The sequence below is a fragment of the Thalassophryne amazonica genome, chromosome 17, assembly GCF_902500255.1.
Source record: "Thalassophryne amazonica chromosome 17, fThaAma1.1, whole genome shotgun sequence".
NCBI classification, from domain to species: Eukaryota; Metazoa; Chordata; class Actinopteri; order Batrachoidiformes; family Batrachoididae; genus Thalassophryne; species Thalassophryne amazonica.
This window is the reverse complement of record NC_047119.1, coordinates 34,324,912-34,338,685: the sequence shown is the minus strand read 5'-3', so window position 1 is coordinate 34,338,685 and position 13,774 is coordinate 34,324,912. Positions and strand designations below refer to the sequence as shown.

The following is a 13,774-nucleotide window of genomic DNA, read 5'->3' as shown; positions in this document are numbered from 1 at the left end:
CTAGACACATCCATCGAGGAGGTCAACATGCTGGAGGGATTGCATGCTTTGTATAGCAGATCAAGATCACCTAAGAGATAGCTAGAGCTACCACCACCCCACTCCTGACCCGTATAAGAAGTAGAAAACAACTGTACAAGTCATGGGCGGCAATGGCTCAGTTAGTAGAGCAAGTCGTCTTGTGACCGAAGGGTCGGCAGGTTGAATGTGGCTCCCAACCAGTCAAAAATCTGCATATTGCTGTTGTGTCCTTGGGCAAGACCACCTCATTCATACACTTTGCCTGTGTATGAATGAGGTGGTGGTCAGAATGGCAGAATGGCATCCACACTTCTGTCAGTTTGCCGCAGGGTAACTGTGGCTACACTACTAGCTTACCACCACCAATGTGCGAGTGAATGAATAATGGAGCTTGTAAAGCTATAAATCCAATCCATCATTATTATTATAATAACCATAGTTAAAATTAAATATGGCGTAGTACCTTGTAGACAAACGTGCAGACGAAATCAATGAAACCACACTGCAGCTTAGGAAGCTCCGCTGCCTTGGTCCTGTCCATCATAGGCTATTGAGAGGGAAAGAAACTGTTTAGTGCACGATGACATGCTCAGTAGGGGGCATCAGACCCCCACCGATTTTTATAATCTTTGAAATGCAACTTGTCTTAGTCATAAATCTGTTCTACCATGCAGAAAATGTAGCCTGTTCAAATTTGGTGTTAATTGAACTATGTTTACCTATGCTGCCGCCGCTTTGAAATTTCACATTTTCATTTTATGTGAAAAATCCATATCTTAAGACCCAATCATCCTATAGACTTGCAAGTCTATAAGATGTTTATGTTCTACTTTAATAGTAACTATAGTCCCATTGGCCTTAGTTTTTGAGATATTTAGGAAAAATCATATTTTCATATCAAACAAAATGAGAAATTTCAAAGCGGCGGTGGGAGAGTAGGTTTTCCGCATGACAAAACAGATTTATGACTAAGACAGGTTGATTTCCAGAGGTCGGGGGATTAGATGCACCCTAACACTCTGACACTCAAACACAAGCCGAACTATTTGTTGCTGGCTGACATCTTGTGAAATTTCACTTTTCACAAAATGTGGAGACTGACAGGTAGGCTTCCAAGTCAACCCAGGTTTAGGGTTAGAGTTCTGAGCACATACAGCAAGAGATACAATATGTCATTTTATTCACTCCCACACATGGTCCACAAAATTCCACACATTCTCATGTGCTGACTTTAATATGAAAATATACTTTCAAGCATATTTTTCACAGCAACAGAAAAAGTCACTATAACAACTCACAATGGGTTGTTGTTCCAGTACTGTTCTTTCCAGGTCACCCTGCTCCCAAAACTCTGCTGCAACAGACAAGGCAACCTGAGAGACAAACACAAATCCCTATAGATATGCTTTTCAAAACGTTTATTGCTGCACAATCATTTCTGTATGTCTTACCTTGCTCTGTACTTCCCAAGGCTTGGTGATAGCTGATAAGTCACAAGCAGTCATCATCATTGCCCTGAAATCAAAGACAATCAGTGTAATGTACAGGAGTAAAAAATGGTGGGTGTCGGTGTGACATACTTACATGACAATCTCTTTTCTAGTTGTTTGTAGAGACATGAAATCCACCCACTTCTTTTCATCCTCATAAGTGTGTGAAAGGTCTACAATCTTCTGGAACATGGTTCTCTTTCTAGCAAGATACGAGAACAGTACATGCATATATAGGCTATGTTTCATTTGTTTAGTTATAATGCATAATCAGTGTGCCAAAGTGCACACTAACTCTACAGTCACATTAGCTACAAGTGACAGAGGCTGAGTGATGACATGACATGGCATTCATTTTCACCCTGCGGCAACCAGTTGACGTCGGCAACCAGTTGGCATTGTAGCTTGATGGGCGTTCCCTGGCATACATGTTAACATCTCTGTAAGATGTTTTGAAAATTAGCTGACCTAATTAAACCCTACGTACCGGCCAGGGCTCTGCGTTCTCAGGGTGCAGGACTTCTGTGTGTCCCTAGGGTGAATAAAAAGTCTGTGGGTCATAGAGCTTTCTCTTTCTAGGGAAGGTGATAGTCTAGTGGTTAAGGTGTTGGGCTTGAGACCAGAAGATCCTTGGTTCAAATCCCCACCTGACTGGAAAATCACTAATGGCCCTTGGGCAAGGTCTTTAATCCCATAGTTGCTCCCGGTGTGTAGTGAGCGCCTTGTATGGCAGCACCCTGATATCAGGGTGAATGTGAGGCATAACTGTAAAGCGCTTTGAACGTCTGATGCAGATGGAAAAGTTCTCTCTCTCACTCTCACTCTCTCTCTCTTACTCTCACTCTTTGAGGTGCAGCTCCATCCAGAAGTGGGAGTCTTCTTCTGCAAGCCTCCTGTCCTGTACACCACCATGGACTCCCAAAATTTCCTCTATATTTGTATTGTCTATTGTGTCGGTAGCATGGCCCAAGCAGAGGATCACCCCTTTGAGTCTAGTCTGCTTGAGGTTTCTTCCTCAGAGGGAGTTTTTCCTTACCACTGTTGCTCTGGGGTTAATAAGGTTAAACCTTACTTGTGTGAAGCACCTTGAGGCAGCTTTGCTGTGATTTGGCGCTATATAAATAAAATAAATTTAACTTAAATAGAATTGAAATTGTAAATCCCTTCTGTGGTGTTATCTGGTTACAAAAACAGCATTTTTATATTTAGAAGTGTGAAATATATAAGATTTATACTAAAATACAGCTGTTTCAGAGCGTATTTGGCCATCCTGGATTATTTTGTTCGTACGCACAATGAGCTGACATCACATTACCCAACCTAGTCTCACGGCAAGTCGTGATTCAGCAGCATGAAATATACCTGTACATAATAATCTATTGGTTTGTTATATTGTGCCTCATTTAGTCACGGCAGCACAAATTCATTCTAAATCATTCCGTGATGGCTGCACGAAATTAAAAGTGAAGCGGGGGGTCGGGGTGGTTATGGTTAGGGTGGGAGGAAAGACTAAGATTAGGTTATGGTTTGGGTTGGGGGTAGGAGTAGGGGTAGCAATAGTGAGTTAAAAAAAAAAAAACCCTGTCACGAAAATTTGACTCATTTTGTCACGGGAGCACGAAAAAAAAAAACCCTGTTCACAAAAGCAGTCACCACGCTGCATGCATCAGCATCGCATAATATAGAGTTTTTGCCCATTTTGGCCCCACCTAGCTGACAGCAGAATGACTGTTGCCACTGCAAAACGGCGACTCTGTTTGAAAATGAATGGCAAGACTCTTGTAGCTGATGTGACCATAGGGTCAATCAGAGTGGGCGTTTGGCAGCAACAATGGTCACTATGCCACCAGCTTGGTGAGGCCAAAATAGACAGCAGGTCTATTTTATGCAAATGCTGACTGATGCTAAACAGTAATTGCCAATCAGAGTAAAAAGGCAGCGTGATGTCAGCTGGCTACTTGCTCAGACAAAATAAACAAAGAAGGCTTAAAATGCTCAGAAACAGCTGTTTCTGTATAAATCAAATGTTTTCCATTTTTCTTATAAACTTTGTAAACGTGAGAAATAAAGATTTCTAGATCTAAAACACTGTTTTTGTAACCAGATAACACCTTTGAAGTGGATCATAAAACATCCTATGGAGATGTTAGCATGCTAACTGGAGATTACACTAACGCCACTGTGAAAGACGCTGGACTGAAACAATCAAGGGAATTTGGTTCCATTAAGCAGCCAAGCATGGAGTAAAAACTCATAGTGACAGTGTGTGGTTTTTCCTGTCCTTATAGTCTGTCATTGAACATTGTGCACATGAACGCCAAGTAACCACGAGCTGGACAAGCACTTGGAACGCCCAACAAGTGACAAACGCCAACTAGTTGTCACCCTCATTTATAACTAATATGACCAAGATTATAGTCATCAACTAAATGTCAACTAACGGTACCCAGCGAGTCGACAAATTATTTTCTAAAGACAATACACAACTTCAGACAGCAAACTGAGAATTATCTCATGTTCTGTTCCCCAATCTGTGGGCCACCCACCCCTTAGGGGGACACCAAACCAGAGGGTGCAAGATTTTGTGTGTTGTGATGTCAAAATTAAAAGTGCTAATATGAAATAAAGTTATAGTAATGCACACCCCTGCCTAGAATGGATCCTGTTCAGGGTGTATCCCGCCTCACACCATATGCTGGGATAGGTTCCAGCCACCCATAACCCTTAACTGGAATAAGCGGGTACAGATGAATAGCGATGCACTTACTGGGCAATCATCCATCCATTTTCTTTCCCCGCTTACTCCAATTAAGGGTCGGGGGGCGGTGACTGTAGAGATGTTTTCAGCAGCAGGAACTGGGAGACTAGTCAGGATTGAGGGAAAGATGAATGCAGCAATGTACAGAGACATCCTGGATGAAAACCTGCTCCAGAGCGCTCTGAACCTCAGACTGGGGTGACGGTTCATCTTTCAGCAAAACAAGAGGTGCTGCAAAGAGGAATGGGTAAAACTACCCAAAGATAGTTGCACCAAGTGAATGGCATCAGATTCATTGCTGCCAAAGGTGCATCTACAAAGTATTGAGGCAAAGAGTGTGAATTAGGGATGTGGAGATGAATAGATACAAATCGGTATCTTGATACAAACATGCACAATGCGAGTGTATTGATTCATTCAGTGTGCATCGATTCAACTGACAGATTAAATCGCGATGCATTGGTCGCTGCATGCTTGCATCGATTTTTTTCTGATGCACCTTGAATGCACCACGGACAGAAGCCTGAAAGCACATTTCTAACGCAACTATTTCAAAGCGAAGGCCCGCGACAACAGCGCAAGCAGTTGTGAGAGATTTTTGATGCACCTGAAACATTTAAATTAAGCGTTTGGAATTATTATGGCTTTTTTAAAAAGATGGGAAACTTGATAAGATGCAGGTCATTTGGAAAGAATGCCGTGGCTGCTGCTGCACCCCCCCAACTCTGCAAAACTGGTAAAAAAAAAAAAAAAAAGTCAAATTACTTTTGCCAAGGCAGTATATTTTCTCAATGAGTGACTCACTTTAAGTCACTCATTGAGAGTGATGTTGTCTTACTGTTTACTGTATTGTTTCAGCTTTGACAGCATCATCAAACAGGTTCCAAATATGACAGAACTGATTCTTGTTCCTTAATGTTGAATCTGGTAAATTTGCTGCTTATAAGGAGTAAAACAAATTCTCCGCCTTTAGTAGAATCAGAAGAAGAAGAAGAAAACCATAGTACCATACTGAATTGCAGCTTCGTATTTTCTATTAAAAGTTTTGGTATAATTTCTTTGCATCATGTTGAAGCATATCGCGTTGTGAGGAATTGAATCGCCATCAAATACATATCAAATCGCACTTAATCGGGAGCAGGGGTGAATCGTATTGCATCGTTGGTATAGTCATCTATCACTATATGTATCATATCGCTGGTAGTGTATCGAGATGCGTATTGAATCATTGTCAGTGACGAGATTCACATGCCTAGTGTGAATACTTATGCACACGTGATTTCTTAGTTTTTTATTTTCAGAAATTTGCAAATAAATAAATAAATAAACTTTTTTAGTGTCATTATGGGGTGTTGTGAGTAGAATTTGAGGGGAAAAATGTATTTACTCCATTTTGGAATAAGGCTGTAACATAATAAAATGTGTAAAAAGTGAAGCGCTGTGAATACTTTGTAGGTGTACCGTATTACATACAAAATGCATCTCTAACCACAGCATAAAATCATTAAGACAATCGCTTGCACTAACTTGAAGTAAAGAGCCAGGTCAGTGGCGATGATGGCGATGTCCATGAGATGAATCACATGTTCCGTCTGTCGCCTGTTAAGGTTCTGGTAGATATTCAGTGACTAAAGATTAAGTACATACAGCCATCAGTCAGTGAGGGACACAGCTTGACCAGTCATTAAAAGATATTCGCATACTGAGTCACTTGAACCCATTAGTTAAATTAGTTTTCTAGTTAGGCATGTCCTTATTCTCACCTCATCAGACAGCAGGAACTTTCCAAACTCGAGATGATGTCGTTCCAAGACTGAGGAACCATGTAACTTAGCCAGAGGGTTGCTTGACCTGTTGAAATAAAATCTCTCTGACTGACATCATCGGCTACAATGTGAACAAAACATCAAATTTCATAGATTCTAAAGGACCAATTCTTTTTTAATGTTTACCTATTTAATACATTACCCCCCTCTAGCTAAAACATAGTCCAACATATGCTGTAAATTGAATGTTTGGCTGTCCATCTGTTCCCCTATACCTGATATGTGAGTGACGGCCAAAGCCAGAATTGCCCTTAAACCGTTAGTGTTGGCAACAGTCACCGTTGCAAAGGTCATAAATATGATTTTCACTATAATGTCCATCAAACATGGCAGACATACACAAGGTTGGGTAGGATTACTTTGAAAGAATACATGTGGATTACATGTATGTACACTCAACAAAAATATAAACGCAACACTTCTGGTTTTGCTCCCATTTTGTGTGAGATGAAGATCTAAAACTTTTTCCACATACACAATATCACCATTTCCCTCAAATATTGTTCACAAACCAATTAAATCTGTGATAGTGAGCACTTCTCCTTTGCTGAGATAATCCATCCCACTCACAGTGTGCATACCAAGATGCTGATTAGACACCATGATTAGTGCACAGGTGTGCCTTAGGACTGCCCACAAAAAAGGACACTCTGAAAGGTGCAGTTTTATCACACAGATGCACAATGCCACAGATGTCGCAAGATTTGAGGGAGCGTGCAGTTGGCATGCTGACAGCAGGAATGTCAACCAGAGCTGTTGCTCATGTATTGAATGTTCACTTCTCTACCATAAGCCGTCTCCAAAGGCGTTTCAGAGAATTTGGCAGTACATCCAACCAGCCTCACAACCGCAGACCACGTGTAACCACACCAGCCCAGGACCTCCACATCCAGCATGTTCACCTCCAAGATCGTCGAGACCAGCCACTTGGACAGCTGCTGAAACAATTGGTTTGCATAACCAAAGAATTTCTGCACAAACTGTCTGAAACCGTCTCAGGGAAGCTCATCTGCATGCTCGTCGTCCTCATCGGGGTCTCGACCTGACTCCAGTTCGTCATCGTAACCGACTTGAGTGGGCAAATGCTCATATTCGCTGGCGTTTGGCACGTTGGAGAGGTGTTCTCTTCACGGATGAATCCCAGTTCACACTGTCCAGGGCAGATGGCAGACAGCGTGTGTGGCGTCGTGTGGGTGAGCGGTTTTCTGATGTCAATGTTGTGGATCGAGTGGCCCATGGTGGCGTGGGGTTATGGTATGGGGCAGGCGTCTGTTATGGACGAAGAACACAGGTGCATTTTATTGATGCCATTTTGAATGCACAGAGATACCGTGACGAGATCCTGAGGCCCATTGTTGTGCCATACATCCAAGAACATCGCCTCATGTTGCAGCAGGATAATGCACGGCCCCATGTTGCAAGGATTTGTACACAATTCTTGGAAGCTGAAAATGTCCCAGTTCTTGCATGGCCGGCATACTCACCGGACATGTCACCCATTGAGCATGTTTGGGATGCTCTGGACCGGCGTATACGACAGCGTGTACCAGTTCCTGCCAATATGCAGCAACTTCGCACAGCCATTGAAGAGGAGTGGACCAACATTCCACAGGCCACAATTGACAACCTGATCAACTCTATGCGAAGGAGATGTGTTGCACTGCATGAGGCAAATGGTGGTCACACCAGATACTGACTGGTATCCCCCCCCTCAATAAAACAAAACTGCACCTTTCAGAGTGGCCTTTTATTGTGGGCAGTCTAAGGCACACCTGTGCACTAATCATGGTGTCTAATCAGCATCTTGATATGGCACACCTGTGAGGTGGGATGGATTATCTCAGCAAAGGAGAAGTGCTCACTATCACAGATTTAGACTGGTTTGTGAACAATATTTGAGGGAAATTGTGATATTGTGTATGTGGAAAAAGTTTTAGATCTTTGAGTTCATCTCATACAAAATGGGAGCAAAACCAAAAGTGTTGCGTTTATATTTTTGTTGAGTGTATGTACATACATTTGGATTACTTGTAATCTGATTACTTTTGGATTACATTTCAAAGTAATCCTACCCAACCTTGGACATACAGTATGTAGGTGGGTTTTTGATTTGCTTAGGCAAGAACAAATATTCCAATGGTCCATCACTGGGGTCAACGTCTTTAGAGTCAAAGGTCAAAATTTAAGTTTTTCACTCTGATTTTCACCAAACTTGGTTCACATATATTACATATAATTTTCAAATTTTCTAATGGTCACACCTGTTCATGTGTTTGTTGGTCTACTCAGAGGTCCTTTGGCTGATTTCTATCTAGGTACAGTATGTCATAGAAGGTTGACCCAATAATTGCCCTTTAAGATTTCATCTTAGCAAAGGTCAAGACAAGTATTGGATTTTCAAACCAATTTGGAAGAGAACTGCCCTGGCAAGGTCAGCCATTTGTGTGAAGCTCCGTAATCTGGGTGAATATCAAGGTCATTGGGGTAGAATATTACATTACCGTAGCCCTTACTGTCTACAAGGCCACAGGTGCTATTACACAATATTTTTTAAACTGATCATTTTTCTAGCAAGTAGCAGGTTTCAAACACTAAATCAGCTTGCAGGAACTTCCAGATTTCAAGATGCTTTGATCAAAGTCATGTGACTAATCAGTAATGCTTTAAGATTTGTTTATGGCTATTTTTTTCCTGCAGCTTCTTGAATAAAAAAAGTTTTTTTTTAAACTTCTTCACATCTCGAGTTGATCCAATGTCTCAGGCAATTTTAGTTATTTTTAAGTCTTAATGGAGCAAAATAAATAGGAACTAACACACAAGCTGTGTGTTTGCTGTGCATCTAGTTTTTCCATTACTACCACCTCCAGCTGCAATTTTCTTTTGCTGTTTAGTTTGTACCATTTCCAAAAGGGAGGAAAAAAATGGTAACAGCACTTACTTGACCTGGTACAAGTTGTTGGTCCCCCTGTGATCGATATCATGGAGGAAGCCGGCTGTTATCATGGCCATCACCTCCAAGTCAGTGTAGTATCGCTTCAACATCCCCGTCTAAGCACACAAACACGTACACTCTAATTACATGAGCTGTTCCAGCAAGAAAAACAAATGATTCATTGGACATTAGAAGGATGGTGATATACATATCAGCATCACAAAGCATCATACAAACAGATATTAAAGAAAACCAGTCCTTATCCCTGGAAATCTGAAAATCTACAACTTCTCTTGGATGGGATGCCATTCCATTGCAGGTTACTTTCCCAGTGCAGGCTAGACAGTATGACCGGGATTCAAATCCACATTTACATATATTTAGCCCAACTCTTTATCCCACTAAACTAAAAGCTCTACAAACAGATATTGAAGAATTAAGTCCAATATACAGTGTAAAAAATGACAACTTATTTTTACAGTAAAAAAAAATAAATAAATAAAAAATAGCAGCTTTGTTGCCACAATAATTCTGTCAAAATACATAAATACCTTTGCCGAACAACCTGTAAATTCTACAGTATAAAGCTGATGTAATTTACAAAAAATAATAATAATAATTTTTAAGATAGTAAATCCAACAGGCTTTTTCTGGTAAATTAACATCATGCTGTTTTTAACTGAAAATTTTTTGTAAAATTTAAATGCAGTTGTTACACACTGCATTCCATTAGCTCCAGGTCACCACAGGTGGTTTGGTATGGGGCGTACACGTTGATCTGGATTTTCTAACAACTCCAGCTGTACAACCCCTGGCAAAAATTATGGAATCACCGGCCTCAGAGGATGTTCATTCAGTTGTTTAATTTTGTAGAAAAAAAGCAGATCACAGACATGACACAAAACTAAAGTCATTTCAAATGGCAACTTTCTGGCTTTAAGAAACACTATAAGAAATCAAGAAAAAAAGATTGTGGCAGTCAGTAACTGTTACTTTTTTAGACCAAGCAGAGGAAAAAAATATGGAATCACTCAATTCTGAGGAAAAAATTATGGAATCACCCTGTAAATTTTCATCCCCCAAATTAACACCTGCATCAAATCAGATCTGCTCATTGACATTGACCCTATGTGTCTTTTTGCAAGGAATGTTTTTGCAGTTTTTGCTCTATGGCAAGATGCATTATCATCTTGAAAAATGATTTCATCATCCCCAAACATCCTTTCAATTGTCCAAAATATCAACATAAACTTGTTGTTGTGAAAGTGTAGTGACACGGACCCACAACAGGGGGCGCAAATGAACGGTCAATAGATGAGCCAAAAAGTAACAATTTAATGTTGTGAAGGTGCACAACGAATACACAGACAATCTCAGAATATGATTACAGTCAATCCACAAAGGTGACGTGTGGGCAGGCTCGAGGATAGAAGACGTCTGTCCTGAGAAGAGCCGGAACCACACGATTTCCGCCGCCACCAAACCTGGTGAATACTGGAGCCGCCAAGTCCCGAATTCCCAGGTGATCACCGTCCCCGACTGTCGGATCTGGTACTGCTGGCAAAGAACAAAGACAGTCGAGTGTGGGTGTGTGTACACCCCGTAAGAACAACGGTGGGAATGCCACCTCCACCTCTAACACACACTCGTGCAGCGTCTGTTTAACCACTTATCTGACGGACGTAGGACAAAACAGTCGCGACCCACGCCGGTCCTCTGGTTGACAGCTGCAAAACAATAGCTCTTAGAATCACTTAATATAGGCAGAGAAAGTTACCTCCAAAGAAGTACGATATCTCGGCGATGAGGTGGAGATGACGTCTGGGTTTTATGGAGTGAGATGATGAAGAATGAGTGACAGCTGTCAGGAATTAATGAGTGACAGCTGTCACTCCCGGCTGTGTCCGTGGCGGCAGCACCCTCTCGTGCCTGAAGCCCGCACTTCAGGCAGGGCGCCCTCTGGTGGTGGGCCAGCAGTACCTCCTCTTCTGGCGGCCCACACAACAGGACCCCCCCCCTCAACGGGCGCCTCCTGGCGCCCGACCAGGCTTATCGGGGTGTCGACGGTAGAAATCGGCCAGGAGGGCCGGATCCAGGATGAAGCTCCTCTTCACCCAGGAGCATTCTTCGGGTCCATACCCCTCCCAGTCCACCAAATACTGGAACCCCCGGCCCATTCGACGGACGTCCAGGAGCCGGCGCACTGTCCAAGCCGGCTCCCCGTCAATGATCCGGGCAGGAGGCGGCGCCGGACCGGGAGCACAGAGGGGTGAGGTGTGGTGAGGCTTGATTCTGGACACATGAAAGACTGGGTGGATCCGCAGTGAAGCCGGGAGTTGGAGCTTCACTGCGGCAGGACTGAGGATTTTGAGGATCTTGAATGGTCCAGTGTATCGGTCCTTTAACTTAGGGGAGTCCACTTGGAGGGGGATGTCCTTCGTGGATAGCCACACCTCCTGCCCGGGCTGGTAAGCAGGGGCCGGGGATCGCCGGCGGTCTGCATGGGTCTTCGCCCTCGTCCGGGCCTTCAACAAGGCAGAACGGGCGGAGCGCCACACCCGACGGCACTTCCGCAGGTGGGCCTGGACCGAGGGCACACCGACCTCTCCCTCCACCATGGGAAACAATGGGGGCTGATACCCCAAACACACCTCAAATGGGGAGAGGCCGGTGGCAGAGGACACCTGGCTGTTATGCGCATAGTCGATTCAGGCCAGATGTTCACTCCAGGCCGTCGGGTGTGCGGACGTTACACAGCGCAAGGCTTGCTCCAATTCCTGATTGGCCCATCCTGCCTGTCCATTGGTCTGCGGGTGATACCTGGACGAGAGGCTCACAGTGGCCCCCAGTTCCCGGCAGAAGCTCCTCCAGACGTGTGAGGAGAACTGGGGACCACGATCAGAGACGATGTCGATGGGTATCCCATGCAGACAGACGACGTGGTGGACCAGGAGGTCTGCTGTCTCCTGGGCTGTTGGGAGCTTCGGGAGGGCCACGAAGTAGGCCGCCTTGGAGAATCGGTCCACTATCGTGAAGATGGTGGTGTTGCCCTGGGACGGCGGGAGGCCCGTGACGAAATCCAGGCCGATGTGGGACCAGGGGCGATGAGACACAGGTAGCGGCTGGAGAAGTCCTTGGGACCTTTTATGGTCTGCCTTGCCCCTGGCACAGGTGGTGCAGGCCTGGATGTACTCCCGGATGTCGGCCTCCATAGACGCCCACCAGAAGCGCTGCCGGACAACTGCCACGGTCCTTCGCACCCCTGGATGACAGGAGAGCTTGGAACCGTGACAGAAGTCCAAGACTGCAGCTCTGGCCTCTGGTGGGATGTACAAACGGTTCTTCGGACCAGTTCCTGGGTCCGGGCTCCGTGCCAGAGCCTCCCGGACGATCTTCTCCACGTCCCAGGTGAGGGTGGCCACGATAGTGGACTCAGGCAGGATGGGCTCCGGTGGATCCGACAGTGCAGTTTTGACCTCCTCTTCGTTGTACCCGGGACAAGGCATCCGACCTCTGGTTCTTGGTCCCGGGGCGATAGGTGATCCGGAAGTCAAACGCCCGAAGAACAATGACCAGCGGGCTTGCCTGGGGTTCAGCCGCTTGGCGGTCCTGATATACTCCAGGTTCCGATGGTCAGTGAAAACCGTGAACGGCACAGACGCTCCCTCCAGCAGGTGTCTCCACTCCTCAAGAGCCTCTTTCACCGCAAGGAGTTCTCGATTGCCGACGTCATAGTTCCGTTCAGCCGGGGTCAACCTGCGTGAAAAGTAGGCACACGGGTGAAGAACCTTATCAGTCTCTCCACTCTGGGATAGCACGGCTCCTATCCCTGAGTCAGAGGCGTCCACTTCAACCACGAACTGGTGGCTAGAGTCGGGCTGCACCAAAACTGGCGCAGTAGAGAACTGTCGTTTCAACTCCTTGAACATGGCTTCGCACCGATCTGACCAGGTGAAGGGGACTTTTGGAGAGGTCAGGGCTGTCAGGGGGCTAACTACCTGACTGTAGCCCTTAATGAACCTCCTATAGAAATTAGCGAAGCCGAGGAACTGTTGCAGCTTCCTACGGCTTGTTGGTTGGGGCCAATCTCTCACCGCCGCAACCTTGGCTGGATCAGGGGCGACGGAGTTAGAGGACAAAGACGTGCGGTGAAACTCGCACTTCTCGCCCTTCACAAACAGTCGGTTTCTAAACAACCGCTGCAGGACCTGACGTACATGCTGGACATGGGTCTCAGGATCTGGAGAAAAGATGAGAATATCGTCCAGATATACGAAGACGAATCGGTGCAGGAAGTCCCGCAAGACGTCGTTAACCAAGGCTTGGAACGTCGCAGGGGCGTTGGTGAGGCCGAACAGCATGACCAGGTACTCAAAGTGACCCAACGGGGTGTTAAATGCCGTCTTCCATTCGTCTCCCTTCCGGATCCGAACCAGGTGATACGCATTTCTAAGATCCAGCTTAGTAAAGATTTTGGCTCCATGCAGGCGGGTGAACACGGAATCCAACAATGGCAACGGGTATCGGTTGCGAACTGTAATCTCATTCAGCCCCCTGTAATCAATGCATGGACGGAGTCCGCCATCTTTCTTGCCCACAAAAAAGAAACCTGCCCCCATCGGGGAGGTGGCGTTCCGGATCAGCCAGGCAGCTAATGAGTCCCGGATGTAGGTCTCCATTGATTCGCGCTCAGGTCGTGAGAGGTTGTACAGCCTGCTGGACGGGAACTCAGCGCCTGGAACCAAAT

General features: G+C 45.0%; 1 protein-coding gene across 2 annotated transcripts in view; it reads right to left on the bottom strand.

Annotated features, from left to right (window-relative positions):
• The window catches only part of LOC117529520 (rod cGMP-specific 3',5'-cyclic phosphodiesterase subunit beta-like), an 83,435-nt gene that overhangs the window by 29,761 nt on the left and 39,900 nt on the right, over nucleotides 1–13,774 (bottom strand). For both annotated transcript variants that reach the window (XM_034192324.1, XM_034192323.1), the window contains exons 15-21: nucleotides 9,034–9,143; nucleotides 6,033–6,120; nucleotides 5,797–5,897; nucleotides 1,606–1,713; nucleotides 1,473–1,536; nucleotides 1,320–1,394; nucleotides 485–568 (exon numbers count right to left, since the gene is read on the bottom strand). In XM_034192324.1, coding sequence (XP_034048215.1) covers nucleotides 485–568; nucleotides 1,320–1,394; nucleotides 1,473–1,536; nucleotides 1,606–1,713; nucleotides 5,797–5,897; nucleotides 6,033–6,120; nucleotides 9,034–9,143 — 630 coding nt within the window. The remainder of the gene's footprint in view (nucleotides 1–484; nucleotides 569–1,319; nucleotides 1,395–1,472; nucleotides 1,537–1,605; nucleotides 1,714–5,796; nucleotides 5,898–6,032; nucleotides 6,121–9,033; nucleotides 9,144–13,774) is intronic.